Source organism: Nicotiana sylvestris, chromosome 9 (genome assembly GCF_000393655.2).
Source record: "Nicotiana sylvestris chromosome 9, ASM39365v2, whole genome shotgun sequence".
Taxonomy (NCBI): Eukaryota; Viridiplantae; Streptophyta; class Magnoliopsida; order Solanales; family Solanaceae; genus Nicotiana; species Nicotiana sylvestris.
This window is the reverse complement of record NC_091065.1, coordinates 17,875,374-17,891,314: the sequence shown is the minus strand read 5'-3', so window position 1 is coordinate 17,891,314 and position 15,941 is coordinate 17,875,374. Positions and strand designations below refer to the sequence as shown.

Here is a 15,941-nt window from a genome sequence, read left to right as displayed (position 1 = left end):
AAAAGATATCTATAGAATATAATTTTTTTAAATGGTATTTATTTAAAATAAATAAGGTGTTAACATTTGCTATAGGAGGTAAAAATTTCTATATTTATTATACACATATAATATATAAATTATACCTTTATCGACTATTTTTAATTTAAACGGTTAGGTGGGCGACTTTTTGGTTTAATTCTTCGTCAACTCAATTATTTTCCGCAATAGGCCTAATAATATTTTCTTAACTAATGGATGCTCTACAAATTGTTACTCCTAAAAGCTTCAGACAAAAGCATTCCGAAATTTTGTAACTTGGTCTATCCCAAACTATTTGCATTTCAAAGAAGAATTAACATGAATAGCCGTATACTCAACTATTTAAATCTATATAATTATATAAGCAGGGCAATACAAATCTAATGTGACATCTCTCAAATTTCAGGGTTTTTATTTATCTCTTTTCTTAGAATTTTGCCTTTTTTTAATGAAAAAAAACTCCTGCAGATGTAACCGATGGAATTTACAAGGTAAATAACCCCAACAATCGCTTCTCCTTACATTCTTTCGTAACAGTCCCTCACTCTTAATTATCATACTTGCTTTCTCTTCATTTATAGTAGTATTATATTCTTCGTCTTTCCCAATTACCACGGAGGAGTAATTTCTCTTAATTCTCAAGGTAAATCTCTTCTTTATAATTTTGGAACATATCATGTTTTGTTTTGTTTTCTCTCTGTTCTACACTCTACCTATAAAATGAAGGTGTCTCTATTATTATGTATTCCCAATTCCCAATTTTAATATTAAAGAATTTGTCTTTTTGTTATTCAACTTCAGTAATATTTCATAAAATCTTTAACAGTTGCTTTTGATTCTTTTTGGGTATTAGACTTTTTAGTTTTCATTATCTCCACTATCTTTCTACATAAATTTGTTTCTACTGTCTTTTACAATCTATTCCGCGAAGATTTGATTTTTTTGGGGTTTTTCTTTTTCACTTTGTTCAGTTGAAAATTGAAATTTATCTGAAATTGGAGTTCTAAGATGTCAGAGACAAGCCTAAGGCTTTGAAGACGGTCTCTACAGTTCCAGGTATTGAAATAGTTAAAATTTCCTTTGTTATTCACCAATCAAGATTTCATTCTTAATTGATAAAAAACGTTAATGCTTCAGATGCAATTTTGCTGATTTTCTTTTTTCCATATGAATTTGTGAAAACTTCAGTTATAGCATCATCATTATCACTGATAATTTATTATTCAAATTCTCCCGTTGTCCCCATTTAGCTATCCTAGGAACATTTTTCGTTATTAACCTGCCATATATCGTCTATATTTTGTTAACCTTGAGTATAATCAATCTGGAACATTGATTGATTGAATGTTCTATTTTACTCCTTACATAGGTTGTTGATCAATTTTTATAGAATATTCTGCGAATTTGAGGTCATTTGTTAGTTTTATGTAAAATTCAAGTCACAGTTAGTTTTCAACCTCCGGGAAATAGAGTTTTCCAGCGTCACCCGAGAAGAAGTAGAGAATCAGATATCGATACTTTTTCTCCAGAGTTTGTTTTCATTCTCAAATTTCTTTTTCTTGTGCTATATAGCCACTCAATCTAGAATAGTTGTCGGTCTTTTCAACTTGACATTTTGGCTTTCATCACTTTCAATGATCATATTTAGAGGCTAATACCGGAACAAATAAAGTTGGCAACAATTGTGTGGGAACCCTTTTGCTAAAGGGGTTGAGTTTGAGAATAGGTAAAAATCACCACTAGATATTTAAGGATCAGCTATAGTTAATTGTCTTGTGATTAATTTCATACCTGTTACGTTTATATCAAATTCTTATAACTTGTGTTTTGATATACCAAAATCTTTCAACAATGATAATTTTGGCATAATTTAGTTTGCTAAGTATTGAAAGAAGCCAACATTAGTCTATTCTTTTATGCAAAGAAAATAGAAGCTCATATATCTTTTATACATAAAAGAACTAGGTAAGCTTCACAATGAGGAGCGAGAATTGTCTTTACCCTTTGAGATGGAAATAGAGATGGAGGAGCGTAATTGGTGCTTGCAAGGTCATAAATATTTTTTTGTGGTCGACGATAGGATTTACACAAAATTATTTTTTGGTTCCTTCTCTTATTTAAAGTATATTTATAACCTGATAGAGCTATCTTTTAAGAATTAATGAAGTTCATGATTATCTGTCAAATGATTGTCATCCTTTTACTTTTATGATTTTCACAAACTTGAAGTACAATAGTTTTGATTCTGTTAATTATTGGGTCTATATTTAACTGATTTTTTTAATATTATGTGATACGTGATGGTTTTTATTCCTTAATTAACTTATGTGTAATTATCTTTAATGTTGCAGTTACTCAATTAAATGTGTGCATCATAAAAGAATATGTTAGTTAAATGGTAGCATAATATATTAAATAACATTCCAACTGCTTATTTAGTTTCCTCTGGTAAAACATACTACTAGGAAATCTACGCAGGGGAACAGTAGTCTGGCTTTTCTAAAACCCAAATAAGTAAGTATTGAAAAGCTCTGTTTTTTTCTTTAATTTACAGAAGCAGAAGACAACACTGAGAGAAGTGTATAAGAACAAGTACTTGCCCCTTGACCTCCATCACAAGATTAGGGTACCATTCGCAGATGTTTACCAAACATCAGGCATCTTTGAAGACATAAAGGGAGAAGAAGAAAGATATGTACTTTCCAATTAGAAACTATACCATTAAGGTTTAAAATTAAAATTGATCCAACTTATAATTTATGATGTTAGCACTTGCAGAGGAAAGCTGAGGATCAGATTTTGTCATTCTGCAATGCTATATTTTGTACTACTACGATAAAAAAATTAATAATATTCCAACTGCAAAGAGTGTTATAAACAAAAAGTAAACGATAGGAACTTCAGTTTTTAATCAAATCACCAAGTGCAAAACCAAGTATTGGGTAAATTCTTACCAAGAATTAGGTAATATAATAAAGCTACTCCTTCATATCTATGGTTTTGTTTGACTATAAAATAATGATCTATATATATATATATATATATATATATATATATATATATATATATATATATATATATATATATATATTATTTGCTTACTTCAAATGCCAAAATTTTCAATTTTGTTTTGGTCTTTTCAAATGACTCTTTGTTGCTAATCAGAAAGTTTGAATGTTATATTAACCCGATCTTCTAATATACGATTAATGATACTTTATTTATTTGTTTCATTAGTAGTCTTAAGATTAATTTTTTGTAACTTTAAGGAGTATTAATTTGAGTTTTTTTATTTTATTTTAGTAGTCCTTCAAATATTTCATACATAGAAAATATTAATATGCTTTAGAGGTATAAATTATACAAAAGTATATGTTCTAACTAAACCAAAGTCATGAATTAATGTATGAGTTAAGCAAAATATGTATTATTAATAAAATAAATTCTCTAATATCTTTTATAATCGCGCGAAGCGCGACAAATTCACTAGTTATAAATAATTGGCGGATCCATCATATATCAATAATTTATGCATAGCATGCATATAACTATGCAATTAATATATATCTATGTATATCGGTTTAAAAAGTAAATTGTAAATTCGGCTAGCTATTTGTATAAAGATCTCTTTTTAGAATACATAATTCTGTTACTTTAAAAAAAATAAATCAAAATAACGCTAATTCACACAAGATAAATATCTAATACTCAAAATTTCGAACATGATTTCTAATAATTACCCTATTTTCTTTCCTAATGAAATGTACAATCTAAAATAGAGACAATGTAATCCTTGATATTCTCTCATGACGAAAAGAATCGTTTGCATGATAATTGTAAGACTTAGATCGTTCCGAACATTGCACCGTTTATGTAAAATTTAAAACATGTTTCTTTTATGGACCTCTCTCTCATTTGCTACAGGAGGGGCCTCACCAGTGGTAGCGGTGACAACCCCCGGCTTTGTTTGTCTTCCTGGTGTTGTGTGTGTATTTCAGGTTAGGGATTCTCGGTGAGCGAGACGCGCGGGTGCAAACAAAAGGAACAACCTCGACAAGGGTCAGTAGGAGTTGGATGCGAATGTGCTAAGTGGACGCAACTTCGACATATATTCCAAGACAACTCCCAGGTTCTACTGGTGGGACTTGATACCTCCCGTTTTTCATTGTCCCCTTCATTGTGTTAGTTAAGTTGTTGCAGTCATAGTTCATATTAGTGTATCCATTGTATTAGTGAGCTAATTAGTTGTAGTCTGTCTTTGCCTATCTAGGTCCATTGCTTTGGGTGTGTTATTGATTCCCCTTAGTTTGTCGTAGGTATAGTGGCTGTGGTCTGGGATGGTCGAGTGAGGTCATGTCCTCGGGGGATAGGGTGGGAGGTAGGGCAGGGGTTAGGGGGTGCACCGGGAGGCAAGAGAGGTAAAAGGAATAGGGGTGCCTATAGGTTAAGAATCGGGTCATGGAACGTAGGTACATTGACGGGTAAGTCTATAGAGTTGGCGAAGATTCTCTAGAAGAGGAGGGTCAACATAGCGTGTGTCCAGGAGACAAGGTGGGTAGGGTCGAGTGCGAGGGATGCAGACGGGTATAAACTTTGGTACTCAGGAGTCGAGAGAGGTAAGAAAGGAGTAGGTATCTTGGTGGATAGGGAACTTAGAGAGTCTGTGGTCGAAGTTAGACGAGTGAATGATAGATTGATGGTTATTAAGTTGGTGGTTGGAGAGTACACCCTGAACGTCATTAGCGCCTATGTGCCGCATACGGGCCTATCTGAAGAGGTTAAACAACGCTTCTGGGAGGGGATATATGAGATTGTGCGCCAGGTCCCGCCTGCCGAGAAGCTATTCATAGGAGGGGATTTCAATGGTCATATTGGGGCAAGCGCAGGTAGTTATGGCAAGGTGCATGGAGGATTTGGCTTTGGGGAGAGGAACGGAGGAGGTACCACGCTGTTGGACTTTGCTAAGGCTTTTGGGTTGGTGATTGCGATCTCTAGATTTCCGAAGAGGAGGGAGCATTTGGTTACTTTTCAAAATGGGGTAGCGAAGACTCAGATTGACTATCTTCTCCTCAGTAGGTGTGACAGCGGTTTGTGTAAGGATTGCAAGGTGATTCCGAGCGAGGCACTCGCGACTCAACATAGACTCTTGGTGATAGACGGTGGTATTAGGTTATCGAGGATCACCGAGAATCGGGTGGGGAGCCTTGACTAAGGATAAAGCCCAAGAGTTGGAGTGTCGGTTATTGACTATGGGAGCTTGGAGGAGCAGTGGGGACGCAAACACTATGTGGTCAGCAACATCAGAATGTATAAGGGCGTCTGCGAGAGAGGTGTTAGGGGTCTCGACTGGTGTATCTGGTAGGCATAAAGGTGACAGGTGGTGGAATGAAGTGGTCCAAGGTAAAGTGGAAGCGAAGAAGGCGACATACCTGAAGTTAGTGGGGAGCATAGGTGAGGAGGAGAGGCGAGTGTGCATGGAGAGATATAAGGTAGCTAGGAAAGAAACTAAACTGTCGGTCACAGAGGCGAAGACTGCAGCTTATAGCCGTATGTACGAGGAACTGGGGGAAAAGGGCGGGGAGAAGAAGTTATTTCGGCTGTCCAAGTTGAGAGAGAGGAAGGCTCGAGATTTGGACCAAGTGAGATGCATCAAGGACGAGGATGGTAGGATACTGGTGGAAGATGCCCAGATTAAGAGGAGATGGCAAACTTACTTCCACAGACTTCTGAATGAAAAAGGGGATCAGGATATTGTGCTAGGCGAATTGGAGCATTCCGTGAGTCACCGGGACTTCGGGCACTGCAGGCGTATCAAGGTTGAGGAGGTTGTGAGGGCTATGCGTAGGATGAGTAGGGGAAGAGCAACCGGACCAGACGAGATTCCAGTGGAATTTTGGAAGGGTGTAGGGAGAGCGGTTTAGAGTGGTTGACTGGGCTGTTTAATGTTATTTTCAAGGCAAAGAGGATGCCAGACGAGTGGAGGTGGAGTACGGTGGTCCCATTGTACAAGAACAAAAGTGATATCTAGAGTTGTAATAATTATAGGGGTATCAAATTACTGAGTCATACCATGAAATTATGGGAGAGGGTCGTTGAAGCAAGGGTGAGGATGACAGTGTCTATATCAGACAACCAGTTCGGGTTCATGCCGGGTCGTTTAACTACAGAAGCTATACACCTTGTTATGAGGTTGGTGGAATTGTACAGAGAGAGAAAGAAGGATCTGCACATGGTATTTATTGACTTGGAGAAAGCGTATGACAAGGTTCCTAGAGAAGTTTTATGGAGATGCTTGGAGGCAAAAGGTGTGCCGATTCCCTATATTACGGGGATTAGGGACATGTATGATGGGGCTAAGACTCTGGTTAGGATGGTAGGAGGCGACTCTGAGAACTTTCCGGTTGAAATGGGGTTACACCAAGGCTCTGCTCTCAGTCCATTCTTATTCGCCCAGGTGATGGATGCGTTAACAAACAATATACAGGGGGAGGTGCCATGGTGCATGCTATTTGCCGATGACATAGTTTTGATCGATGAGTCACGAACCGGTGTTAATGAGAGACTGGAAGTTTGGAGACATACTCTTGAGTATAAAGGTTTCAAGCTGAGTAGAACGAAGACAGAATACTTGGAGTGTATTTTCAGCACTGAGCCGGGGGAAGTGGGCGTGGATGTAAGGCTTGAATCACAGGTTATCCCAAGTAGAGGAAGCTTCAAGTACCTTGGGTCAGTTATCCATGGGGTAGGGGAGATTGATAAAGATGTCGCACACCGTATTCAGGTAGGATGGACGAAGTGGAGGTTAGCATCCGGAGTTTTGTGTGACAAAAGAGTGCCAACAATACTCAAAGGTAAGTTCTATAAAACGGTGGTTAGACCGGCCATGATGTATGGGGCAGAGTGTTGGCCTGTTAATATCTCACATATCCAAAAGATGAGTAGCTGAAATGAGAATGTTGAGGTGGATGTGCGGGCACACCAGGATGGACAAGATTAGAAATGATGATATTCGGGAGAAGGTGCACGTGGCTCCCATTGATGACAAGATGCGAGAAGCGCGGCTCAGATGGTTCGGGCATGTAATGAGGAGAAGCCCAGATGCTCCAGTGAGGAGGTGTGAGCGGATGGTTGTGGAGGGCATGGAAGAGGTAGAGGGCGGCCTAAGAAGTATTGGGGAGAAGTGATCAGGCAGGATATGGCGAGACTTCAGATTTTCGAGGACATGACACTTGATAGAAATTTGTGGAGGTCGAGTATTACAGTTGTAGGCTAGGAGCTAGTTGAGTCTTGCGTTACTTTGTTCCATTGTGAGCCTAGTCTGGTAAGGTTTTAATCGAAAATTACTAGGGGCATTGTCATGTCTTAATATTTTCTCTTTTCGGTGCTAGATCTATTTACTAGCCATCATTTCTGTCTTGTATTTTTCTTATGAATTTTAGGTTCCTATTTTTCCTATGATATCTATGGTGAAACTAATATTCTCCCCTTTTGTTTTTCTGGTTTTTCTTATTATCTTGAGCCGAGGGTCTTTCGGAAACAGCCTCTCTACCCCTTTGGGGTAGAGGTAAGGTCTGCGTACATACTACCCTCCCCAGACCCCACTTGTGGGATTTTCCTGGGTTGTTGTTGTTGTTGTTTCTTTTATGATATGTTTAGGTAGAGTTTGAATAATCTTTTGAGTTGAAGTAAAAGAAAAATATCCTTGAAACTAAAATTGAAAAAGAGCAAATTATGCATTTATGAGACCAGGGTTATTGGGATAAATTCAAAAATAGCCAGATTTATAAGTGATCGTTCAAAAATAGTCCAGGTTTAAAAGTAATCGAAATTTAGCCACTTTTCATGTAAAGATAAATCTGAACGAAAACACTATTTAAAATCTAAAAAATTACTCCAGCATAATATACTGGAGTTCCAGTATATTATGTTGGGGTTTTAAGTATATTAAATGCTTAAAAGAGGGTGAATGGGAAATGGAGAGAAATAAAATTTTTAAGTGAAATTTTAAGTTTCCTCCCTTGATGAAGGAACATTGTCCCATATTGGAAGAGGAAGAGGTTTTTTTATGGGTATATAAGCAATTGCTCTTCTTCTAGCTCTTAAAGAGTTGAGAAGAAGGCAAGCCTCGCGCCGTCGTCGTCGTCGCTCGGCTCGGCTTCGGCTTCGGATTTGGTCAAATAATTGATTGATTAATTTTTTGGACCAAATTTATTTGTTAATAGTAAAATATTAACGTAAATGTTATTAAATATCCATTTTAATAATAGAATATTAATATTAAAATAAATATTAATATTAAATCCAATCAGTTTTCCATTTTTCAATTGTGTAACTTAAAATTAAACTTCCCTTTTCAATTCCCGGTTTATTATTGCATAAATTAGTCATTTATGTTATGACATTTATGCAATGGGCGTTTTGCATAAACAACCATTCTGAAGAGTTGCACCTCTTCAGTTTCCAGCCCAACTTTGGCTATAACTACAAGTCAATTCTCTCAGAATTTCCATACGATTTTCTGAGTTTCCCCTCCTTCTGCATACTTTTAACATCAAACAAAGCAACAGTAAGTGTGATTTGCTACTGAACTTTATGTTCGCTGAAACATTGGGGTTTGACGTACTACTACACCAGTGTGTAATTCGTTCTATCCTGGGAGGAAATAATCCATAACCTTGAGTACTAGGAGAGGATTAAATTCCTTAAGGAAACACTGTGAATTCAGTGAACTCGGATTAACTTTTGTTTCTTTACATTTTCTATTTATACGTTGCTCTGTTTTTCCAAAGTTAGTTTACAAATACAGATTACTAACAAGCTTAAAGAATTTAATTTGTATTCTGTATTTGTGTTATATTCACTGTTTTGGAGTTTAAAACCTTTGTGATTTTTTACTCTATTGGAGATCAAAATCTACGTGATTTTAACATTTGTTTGTGTCATTCTTATACAGAAATGACTAATGATAACGGGAACCAGGCTATTCCAATGGTGACTGCCGATGCATCAACAAGTCGAACACCGTCGTTGGCACCGGCGTAGAAACCCGAAAAATTTTCCGAGTTAGATTCAAGGGGTGGCAGTAGAAGATGTTCTTCTACTTGACTACTTTAAGTCTGCAGAAGTTCATCAAGGAAGATGTTCCTGTTCTGCCTGATGAAACTCCAGAGAATGAACACTTTCTCGTGATTGAGGCGTGGAAGCATTCTGATTTTATGTGCAAGAATTATGTTCTTAGCGGACTGGAGGATGATTTGTATAATGTCTACAGTGGCGTGGAGATGTCAAAAGAATTGTGGACTGTGCTTGAAAAGAAATACAAAACTGAAGATGCCGGGTTGAAGTATCATACGGGTAAGTCTATAGAGTTGGCGAAGATTCTCCAGAAGAGGAGGGTCAACATAGCGTGTGTCCAGGAGACAAGGTGGGTAGGGTCGAGTGCGAGGGATGCAGACGGGTATAAACTTTGGTACTCAGGAGTCGAGAGAGGTAAGAAAGGAGTAGGTATCTTGGTGGATAGGGAACTTAGAGAGTCTGTGGTCGAAGTTAGACGAGTGAATGATAGATTGATGGTTATTAAGTTGGTGGTTGGAGAGTACACCCTGAACGTCATTAGCGCCTATGTGCCGCATGCGGGCCTATCTGAAGAGGTTAAACAACGCTTCTGGGAGGGGATATATGAGATTGTGCGCCAGGTCCCGCCTGCCGAGAAGCTATTCATAGGAGGGGATTTCAATGGTCATATTGGGGCAAGCGCAGGTGGTTATGGCGAGGTGCATGGAGGATTTGGCTTTGGGGAGAGGAACGGAGGAGGTACCACGCTGTTGGACTTTGCTAAGGCTTTTGGGTTGGTGATTGCGATCTCTAGATTTCCGAAGAGGAGGGAGCATTTGGTTACTTTTCAAAATGGGGTAGCGAAGACTCAGATTGACTATCTTCTCCTCAGTAGGTGTGACAGCGGTTTGTGTAAGGATTGCAAGGTGATTCCGAGCGAGGCACTCGCGACTCAACATAGACTCTTGGTGATAGACGGTGGTATTAGGTTATCGAGGATCACCGAGAATCAGGTGGGGAGCCTTGACTAAGGATAAAGCCCAAGAGTTGGAGTGTCGGTTGTTGACTATGGGAGCTTGGAGGAGCAGTGGGGACGCAAATACTATGTGGTCAGCAACATCAGAATGTATAAGGGCGTCTGCGAGAGAGGTGTTAGGGGTCTCGACTGGTGTATCTGGTAGGCATAAAGGTGACTGGTGGTGGAATGAAGTGGTCCAAGGTAAAGTGGAAGCGAAGAAGGCGACATACCTGAAGTTAGTGGGGAGCATAGGTGAGGATGAGAGGCGAGTGTGCATGGAGAGATATAAGGTAGCTAGGAAAGAAGCTAAACTGTCGGTCACAGAGGCGAAGACTGCAGCTTATAGCCGTATGTACGAGGAACTGGGGGAAAAGGGCGGGGAGAAGAAGTTATTTCGGCTGTCCAAGTTGAGAGAGAGGAAGGCTCGAGATTTGGACCAAGTGAGATGCATCAAGGACGAGGATGGTAGGATACTGGTGGAAGATGCCCAGATTAAGAGGAGATGGCAAACTTACTTCCACAGACTTCTGAATGAAAAAGGGGATCAGGATATTGTGCTAGGCGAATTGGAGCATTCCGTGAGTCACCGGGACTTCGGGCACTGCAGGCGTATCAAGGTTGAGGAGGTTGTGGGGGCTATGCATAGGATGAGTAGGGGAAGAGCAACCGGACCAGACGAGATTCCAGTGGAATTTTGGAAGGGTGTAGGGAGAGCGGTTTAGAGTGGTTGACTGGGTTGTTTAATGTTATTTTCAAGGCAAAGAGGATGTCAGATGAGTGGAGGTGGAGTACGGTGGTCCCATTATACAAGAACAAAGGTGATATCTAGAGTTGTAATAATTATAGGGGTATCAAATTACTGAGTCATACCATGAAATTATGGGAGAGGGTCGTTGAAGCAAGGGTGAGGATGACAGTGTCTATATCAGACAACCAGTTCGGGTTCATGCCGGGTCGTTTAACTACAGAAGCTATACACCTTGTTATGAGGTTGGTGGAATTGTACAGAGAGAGAAAGAAGGATCTGCACATGGTGTTTATTGACTTGGAGAAAGCGTATGACAAGGTTCCTAAAGAAGTTTTATGGAGATGCTTGGAGGCAAAAGGTGTGCCGATTCCCTATATTACGGGGATTAGGGACATGTATGATGGGGCTAAGACTCGGGTTAGGATGGTAGGAGGCGACTCTGAGCACTTTCCGGTTGAAATGGGGTTACACCAAGGCTCTGCTCTCAGTCCATTCACCCAGGTGATGGATGCGTTAACAAACAATATACAGGGGGAGGTGCCATGGTGCATGCTATTTGCCGATGACATAGTTTTGATCGATGAGTCACGAACCGGTGTTAATGAGAGACTGGAAGTTTGGAGACATACTCTTGAGTATAAAGGTTTCAAGCTGAGTAGAACGAAGATAGAATACTTGGAGTGTATTTTCAGCACTGAGCCGGGGGAAGTGGGCGTGGATGTAAGGCTTGAATCACAGGTTATCCCAAGTAGAGGAAGCTTCAAGTACCTTGGGTCAGTTATCCATAGGGTAGGGGAGATTGATAAAGATGTCGCACACCGTATTCAGGTAGGATGGACGAAGTGGAGGTTAGCATCCGGAGTTTTGTGTGACAAAAGAGTGCCAACAATACTCAAAGGTAAGTTCTATAAAGCGGTGGTTAGACCGGCCATGATGTATGGGACAGAGTGTTGGCCTGTTAATATCTCACATATCCAAAAGATGAGTAGCTGAAATGAGAATGTTGAGGTGGATGTGCGGGCACACCAGGATGGACAAGATTAGAAATGATGATATTCGGGAGAAGGTGCACGTGGCTCCCATTGATGACAAGATGCGAGAAGCGCGGCTCAGATGGTTCGGGCATGTAATGAGGAGAAGCCCAGATGCTCCAGTGAGGAGGTGTGAGCGGATGGTTGTGGAGGGCACGGAAGAGGTAGAGGGCGGCCTAAGAAGTATTGGGGAGAAGTGATCAGGCAGGATATGGCGAGACTTCAGATTTTCGAGGACATGACACTTGATAGAAATTTGTGGAGGTCGAGTATTACAGTTGTAGGCTAGGAGCTAGTTGAGTCTTGCGTTACTTTGTTCCATTGTGAGCCTAGTCTGGTAAGGTTTTAATCGAAAATTACTAGGGGCATTGTCATGTCTTAATATTTTCTCTTTTCGGTGCTAGATCTATTTACTAGCCATCATTTCTGTCTTGTATTTTTCTTATGAATTTTAGGTTCCTATTTTTCCTATGATATCTATGGTGAAACTAATATTCTCCCCTTTTGTTTTTCTGGTTTTTCTTATTATCTTGAGCCGATGGTCTTTCGAAAACAGCCTCTCTACCCCTTTGGGGTAGAGGTAAGGTCTGCGTACATACTACCCTCCCCAGACCCCACTTGTGGGATTTTCCTGGGTTGTTGTTGTTGTTGTTGTTGTTGTTGTTGTTTCTTTTATGATATGTTTAGGTAGAGTTTGAATAATCTTTTGAGTTGAAGTAAAAGAAAAATATCCTTGAAACTAAAATTGAAAAAGAGCAAATTATGCATTTATGAGACCAGGGTTATTGGGATAAATTCAAAAATAGCCAGATTTATAAGTGATCGTTCAAAAATAGTCCAGGTTTAAAAGTAATCGAAATTTAGCCACTTTTCATGTAAAGATAAATCTGAACGAAAACACTATTTAAAATCTAAAAAATTACTCCAGCATAATATACTGGAGTTCCATTATATTATGTTGGGGTTTTAAGTATATTAAATGCTTAAAAGAGGGTGAATGGGAAATGGAGAGAAATAAAATTTTTAAGTGAAATTTTAAGTTTCCTCCCTTGATGAAGGAACATTGTCCCATATTGGAAGAGGAAGAGGTTTTTTTATGGGTATATAAGCAATTGCTCTTCTTCTAGCTCTTAAAGAGTTGAGAAGAAGGCAAGCCTCGCGCCGTCGTCGTCGTCGCTCGGCTCGGCTTCGGCTTCGGATTTGGTCAAATAATTGATTGATTAATTTTTTGGACCAAATTTATTTGTTAATAGTAAAATATTAACGTAAATGTTATTAAATATCCATTTTAATAATAGAATATTAATATTAAAATAAATATTAATATTAAATCCAATCAGTTTTCCATTTTTTAATTGTGTAACTTAAAATTAAACTTCCCTTTTCAATTCCCGATTTGTTATTGCATAAATTAGTAATTTATGTTATGGCATTTATGCAATGGGCGTTTTGCATAAACAACCATTCTGAAGAGTTGCACCTCTTCAGTTTCCAGCCCAACTTTGGCTATAACTACAAGTCCATTCTCTCAGAATTTCCATACGATTTTCTGAGTTTCCCCTCCTTCTGCATACTTTTAACATCAAACAAAGCAACAGTAAGTGTGATTTGCTACTGAACTTTATGTTCGCTGAAACATTGGGGTTTGACGTACTACTACACCAGTGTGTAATTCGTTCTATCCTGGGAGGAAATAATCCATAACCTTGAGTACTAGGAGGGGATTAAATTCCTTAAGGAAACACTGTGAATTCAGTGAACTCGGATTAACTTTTGTTTCTTTACATTTTCTATTTATACGTTGCTCTGTTTTTCCAAAATTAGTTTACAAATACAGATTACTAACAAGCTTAAAGAATTTAATTTGTATTCTGTATTTGTGTTATATTCACTATTTTGGAGTTTAAAACCTTTGTGATTTTTTACTCTATTGGAGATCAAAATCTACATGATTTTAACGTTTGTTTGTGTCATTCTTATACAGAAATGACTAATGATAACGGGAACCAGGCTATTCCAATGGTGACTGCCGATGCATCAACAAGTCGAACACCATCGTTGGCACCGACGGAGAAACCCGAAAAATTTTCCGAGTTAGATTCAAGGGGTGGCAGCAGAAGATGTTCTTCTACTTGACTACTTTAAGTCTGCAGAAGTTCATCAAGGAAGATGTTCCTGTTCTGCCTGATGAAACTCCAGAGAATGAACACTTTCTCGTGATTGAGGCGTGGAAGCATTCTGATTTTATGTGCAAGAATTATGTTCTTAGCGGACTGGAGGATGATTTGTATAATGTCTACAGTGGCGTGGAGATGTCAAAAGAATTGTGGACTGTGCTTGAAAATAAATACAAAACTGAAGATGCCGGGTTGAAGAAATTCGTTGCCGCCAAGTTTTTGGACTACAAAATGGTAGATAGCGAGTCTGTTATTACCTAAGTCCAGGAATTGCAAGTGATTATTCACGATCTCCTTGCTGAAGGTATAAATCAAATTAATACTGATGTTGAAAGTAGTAATCTTAGTATTTACTAACAGAATTTTCATTGAAGATCTTGTCATCAATAAATCATTCCAAGTAGCAGCGATGATTGAGAAGCTGCCTCCTTTGTTGAAGGACTTCAAAAACTACTTGAAAACACAAATGCAAGGAGATGTCCCTTGAAGATCTCATTGTTCGATTGAGAATCGAAGAGGAAAACAAAGCTGCTAAAAAGAGAGGCCGTAGAAACTCAACAATAATGGGAGCAAACATTGTTGAGGATACTTCTCAAAATAAGAGAAAGAGGAAGCAGGCTTCTGGACCAAAAAGCAACCCCAGCAAGAAGCGGTTCAACGAAAATTGCTACAACTGTGGGAAAGCTAGGCATAAATCTACGGAATGTCGTGCTCCGAAGAAAGACAAGAAGAAGGGTCACGCAAACATGGTTGAAAAACATGAAGATGTTGATGAATTGTGTGCCATGCTTTCTGAATGCAACCTGGTGGGAAATCCTAAGGAGTGGTGGATTGATTCTGAAGCCACTCGCCATGTTTGTGCTGTTAGGGAAGCCTTTGAAACATATGCTCCTGTTGGACCCGAAGAGACTCTTTCTATGGGAAATGCTGCAACCGTCAATATTAAAGGATGTGGGAAGATCTTTCTGAAGATGACTTCTGGCAAGGTGGTGACTTTGAACAACGTCCTTCATGTTCCCGAGATTAAGAAGAATTTAGTCTCTGCTGGACTTCTTGTTAAGAATGGTTTTAAATGTGTTTTTGTTTCCAATAAAGTTGTAATAAGTAAGAACAAAATGTTTGTCTGAAAAGGTTATCTCACTGAGGGCCTTTTCAAACTGAATGTAATGGTTGTTGAGAATAATAATAAAATTTCAGCTTTGTCTTACTTACTTGAGTCAAATAAATTATGGCATATACGTTTGGGTCATGTCAATTATAAAACCTTGCGAAAAATAATTAACTTGGAAGTATTTCCAAAGTTTGAATGCGACAAATCAAAATATCAAATATGTGTGGAATCTAAGTATGTTAAAAATTCTTATAAGTCAATTGAAAGGAATTCAGATCCTTTAGACTTAATTCATACAAATATTTGCGATATGAAGTCAATACCATCTCGCATTGGAAAGAAGTATTTCATAACTTTTATTGACGATAGTACTCGATATTGCTATGTTTACTTACTCAATAGTAAATATGAAACAATAGACGTATTCAAGCAATACAAAAATAAAGTTAAAATGCACTTAACAAGAAAATGAAAATGATAAGAAGTGATAGGGGTGGTGAATATGAATCTCCTTTTGAACAAATATGTTTAGAATATGGAATTATTCATCAAACAACGACCCATTACACTCCCCAATCCAATGGGATTGCGGAAAGAAAGAATCATTCATTAAAGGAGATGATGAACGCATTATTGATAAGTTCTGGTTTGCCACAGAACTTGTGGGGGGAAACCATTCTTACGGCTAACCGAATACTAAATCGAGTACCCCATAGCAAAACACAATCCATTCCATATGAAAAATGGAAAGGAAGAAAGCCCAACTTGAATTATTTTAAAG

At 38.5% G+C, this 15,941-nt stretch overlaps 3 protein-coding genes across 3 annotated transcripts; all 3 read left to right on the top strand.

Moving 5' to 3' along the window:
- The first annotated feature begins 4,717 nt into the window (after nucleotides 1-4,717).
- Nucleotides 4,718-5,942, top strand: LOC138877284 (uncharacterized). The gene is made up of 2 exons (XM_070156880.1): nucleotides 4,718-5,108; nucleotides 5,191-5,942. Exons 1-2 carry the CDS (start codon nucleotides 4,718-4,720, stop codon nucleotides 5,940-5,942), a joined length of 1,143 nt encoding a protein of 380 aa, XP_070012981.1.
- Nucleotides 5,943-9,110: 3,168 nt separating this feature from the next.
- Nucleotides 9,111-10,106, top strand: LOC138877283 (uncharacterized). Its single transcript, XM_070156879.1, has one exon. The coding sequence runs from the start codon at nucleotides 9,111-9,113 to the stop codon at nucleotides 10,104-10,106; it is 996 nt and encodes a 331-aa protein (XP_070012980.1).
- Nucleotides 10,107-10,143: 37 nt separating this feature from the next.
- LOC138877282 (uncharacterized) lies at nucleotides 10,144-10,815 on the top strand. Its single transcript, XM_070156878.1, has one exon. It carries the CDS (start codon nucleotides 10,144-10,146, stop codon nucleotides 10,813-10,815), a length of 672 nt encoding a protein of 223 aa, XP_070012979.1.
- The last annotated feature ends 5,126 nt before the right edge of the window (nucleotides 10,816-15,941 follow it).

Excerpts from the sequence above, each read along its gene's own strand:
- LOC138877282 (XM_070156878.1), top strand. The coding sequence starts at position 10,144 with ATGGGAGCTTGGAGGAGCAGTGGGGACGCAAATACTATGTGGTCAGCA.
- LOC138877284 (XM_070156880.1), top strand. The coding sequence starts at position 4,718 with ATGGTTATTAAGTTGGTGGTTGGAGAGTACACCCTGAACGTCATTAGC. Across the intron at positions 5,109-5,190 it reads CCTCAGTAGGTGTGACAGCG|GTTATCGAGGATCACCGAGA; the intron begins GTTTGTGTAAGG and ends CGGTGGTATTAG.
- LOC138877283 (XM_070156879.1), top strand. The coding sequence starts at position 9,111 with ATGTTCTTCTACTTGACTACTTTAAGTCTGCAGAAGTTCATCAAGGAA.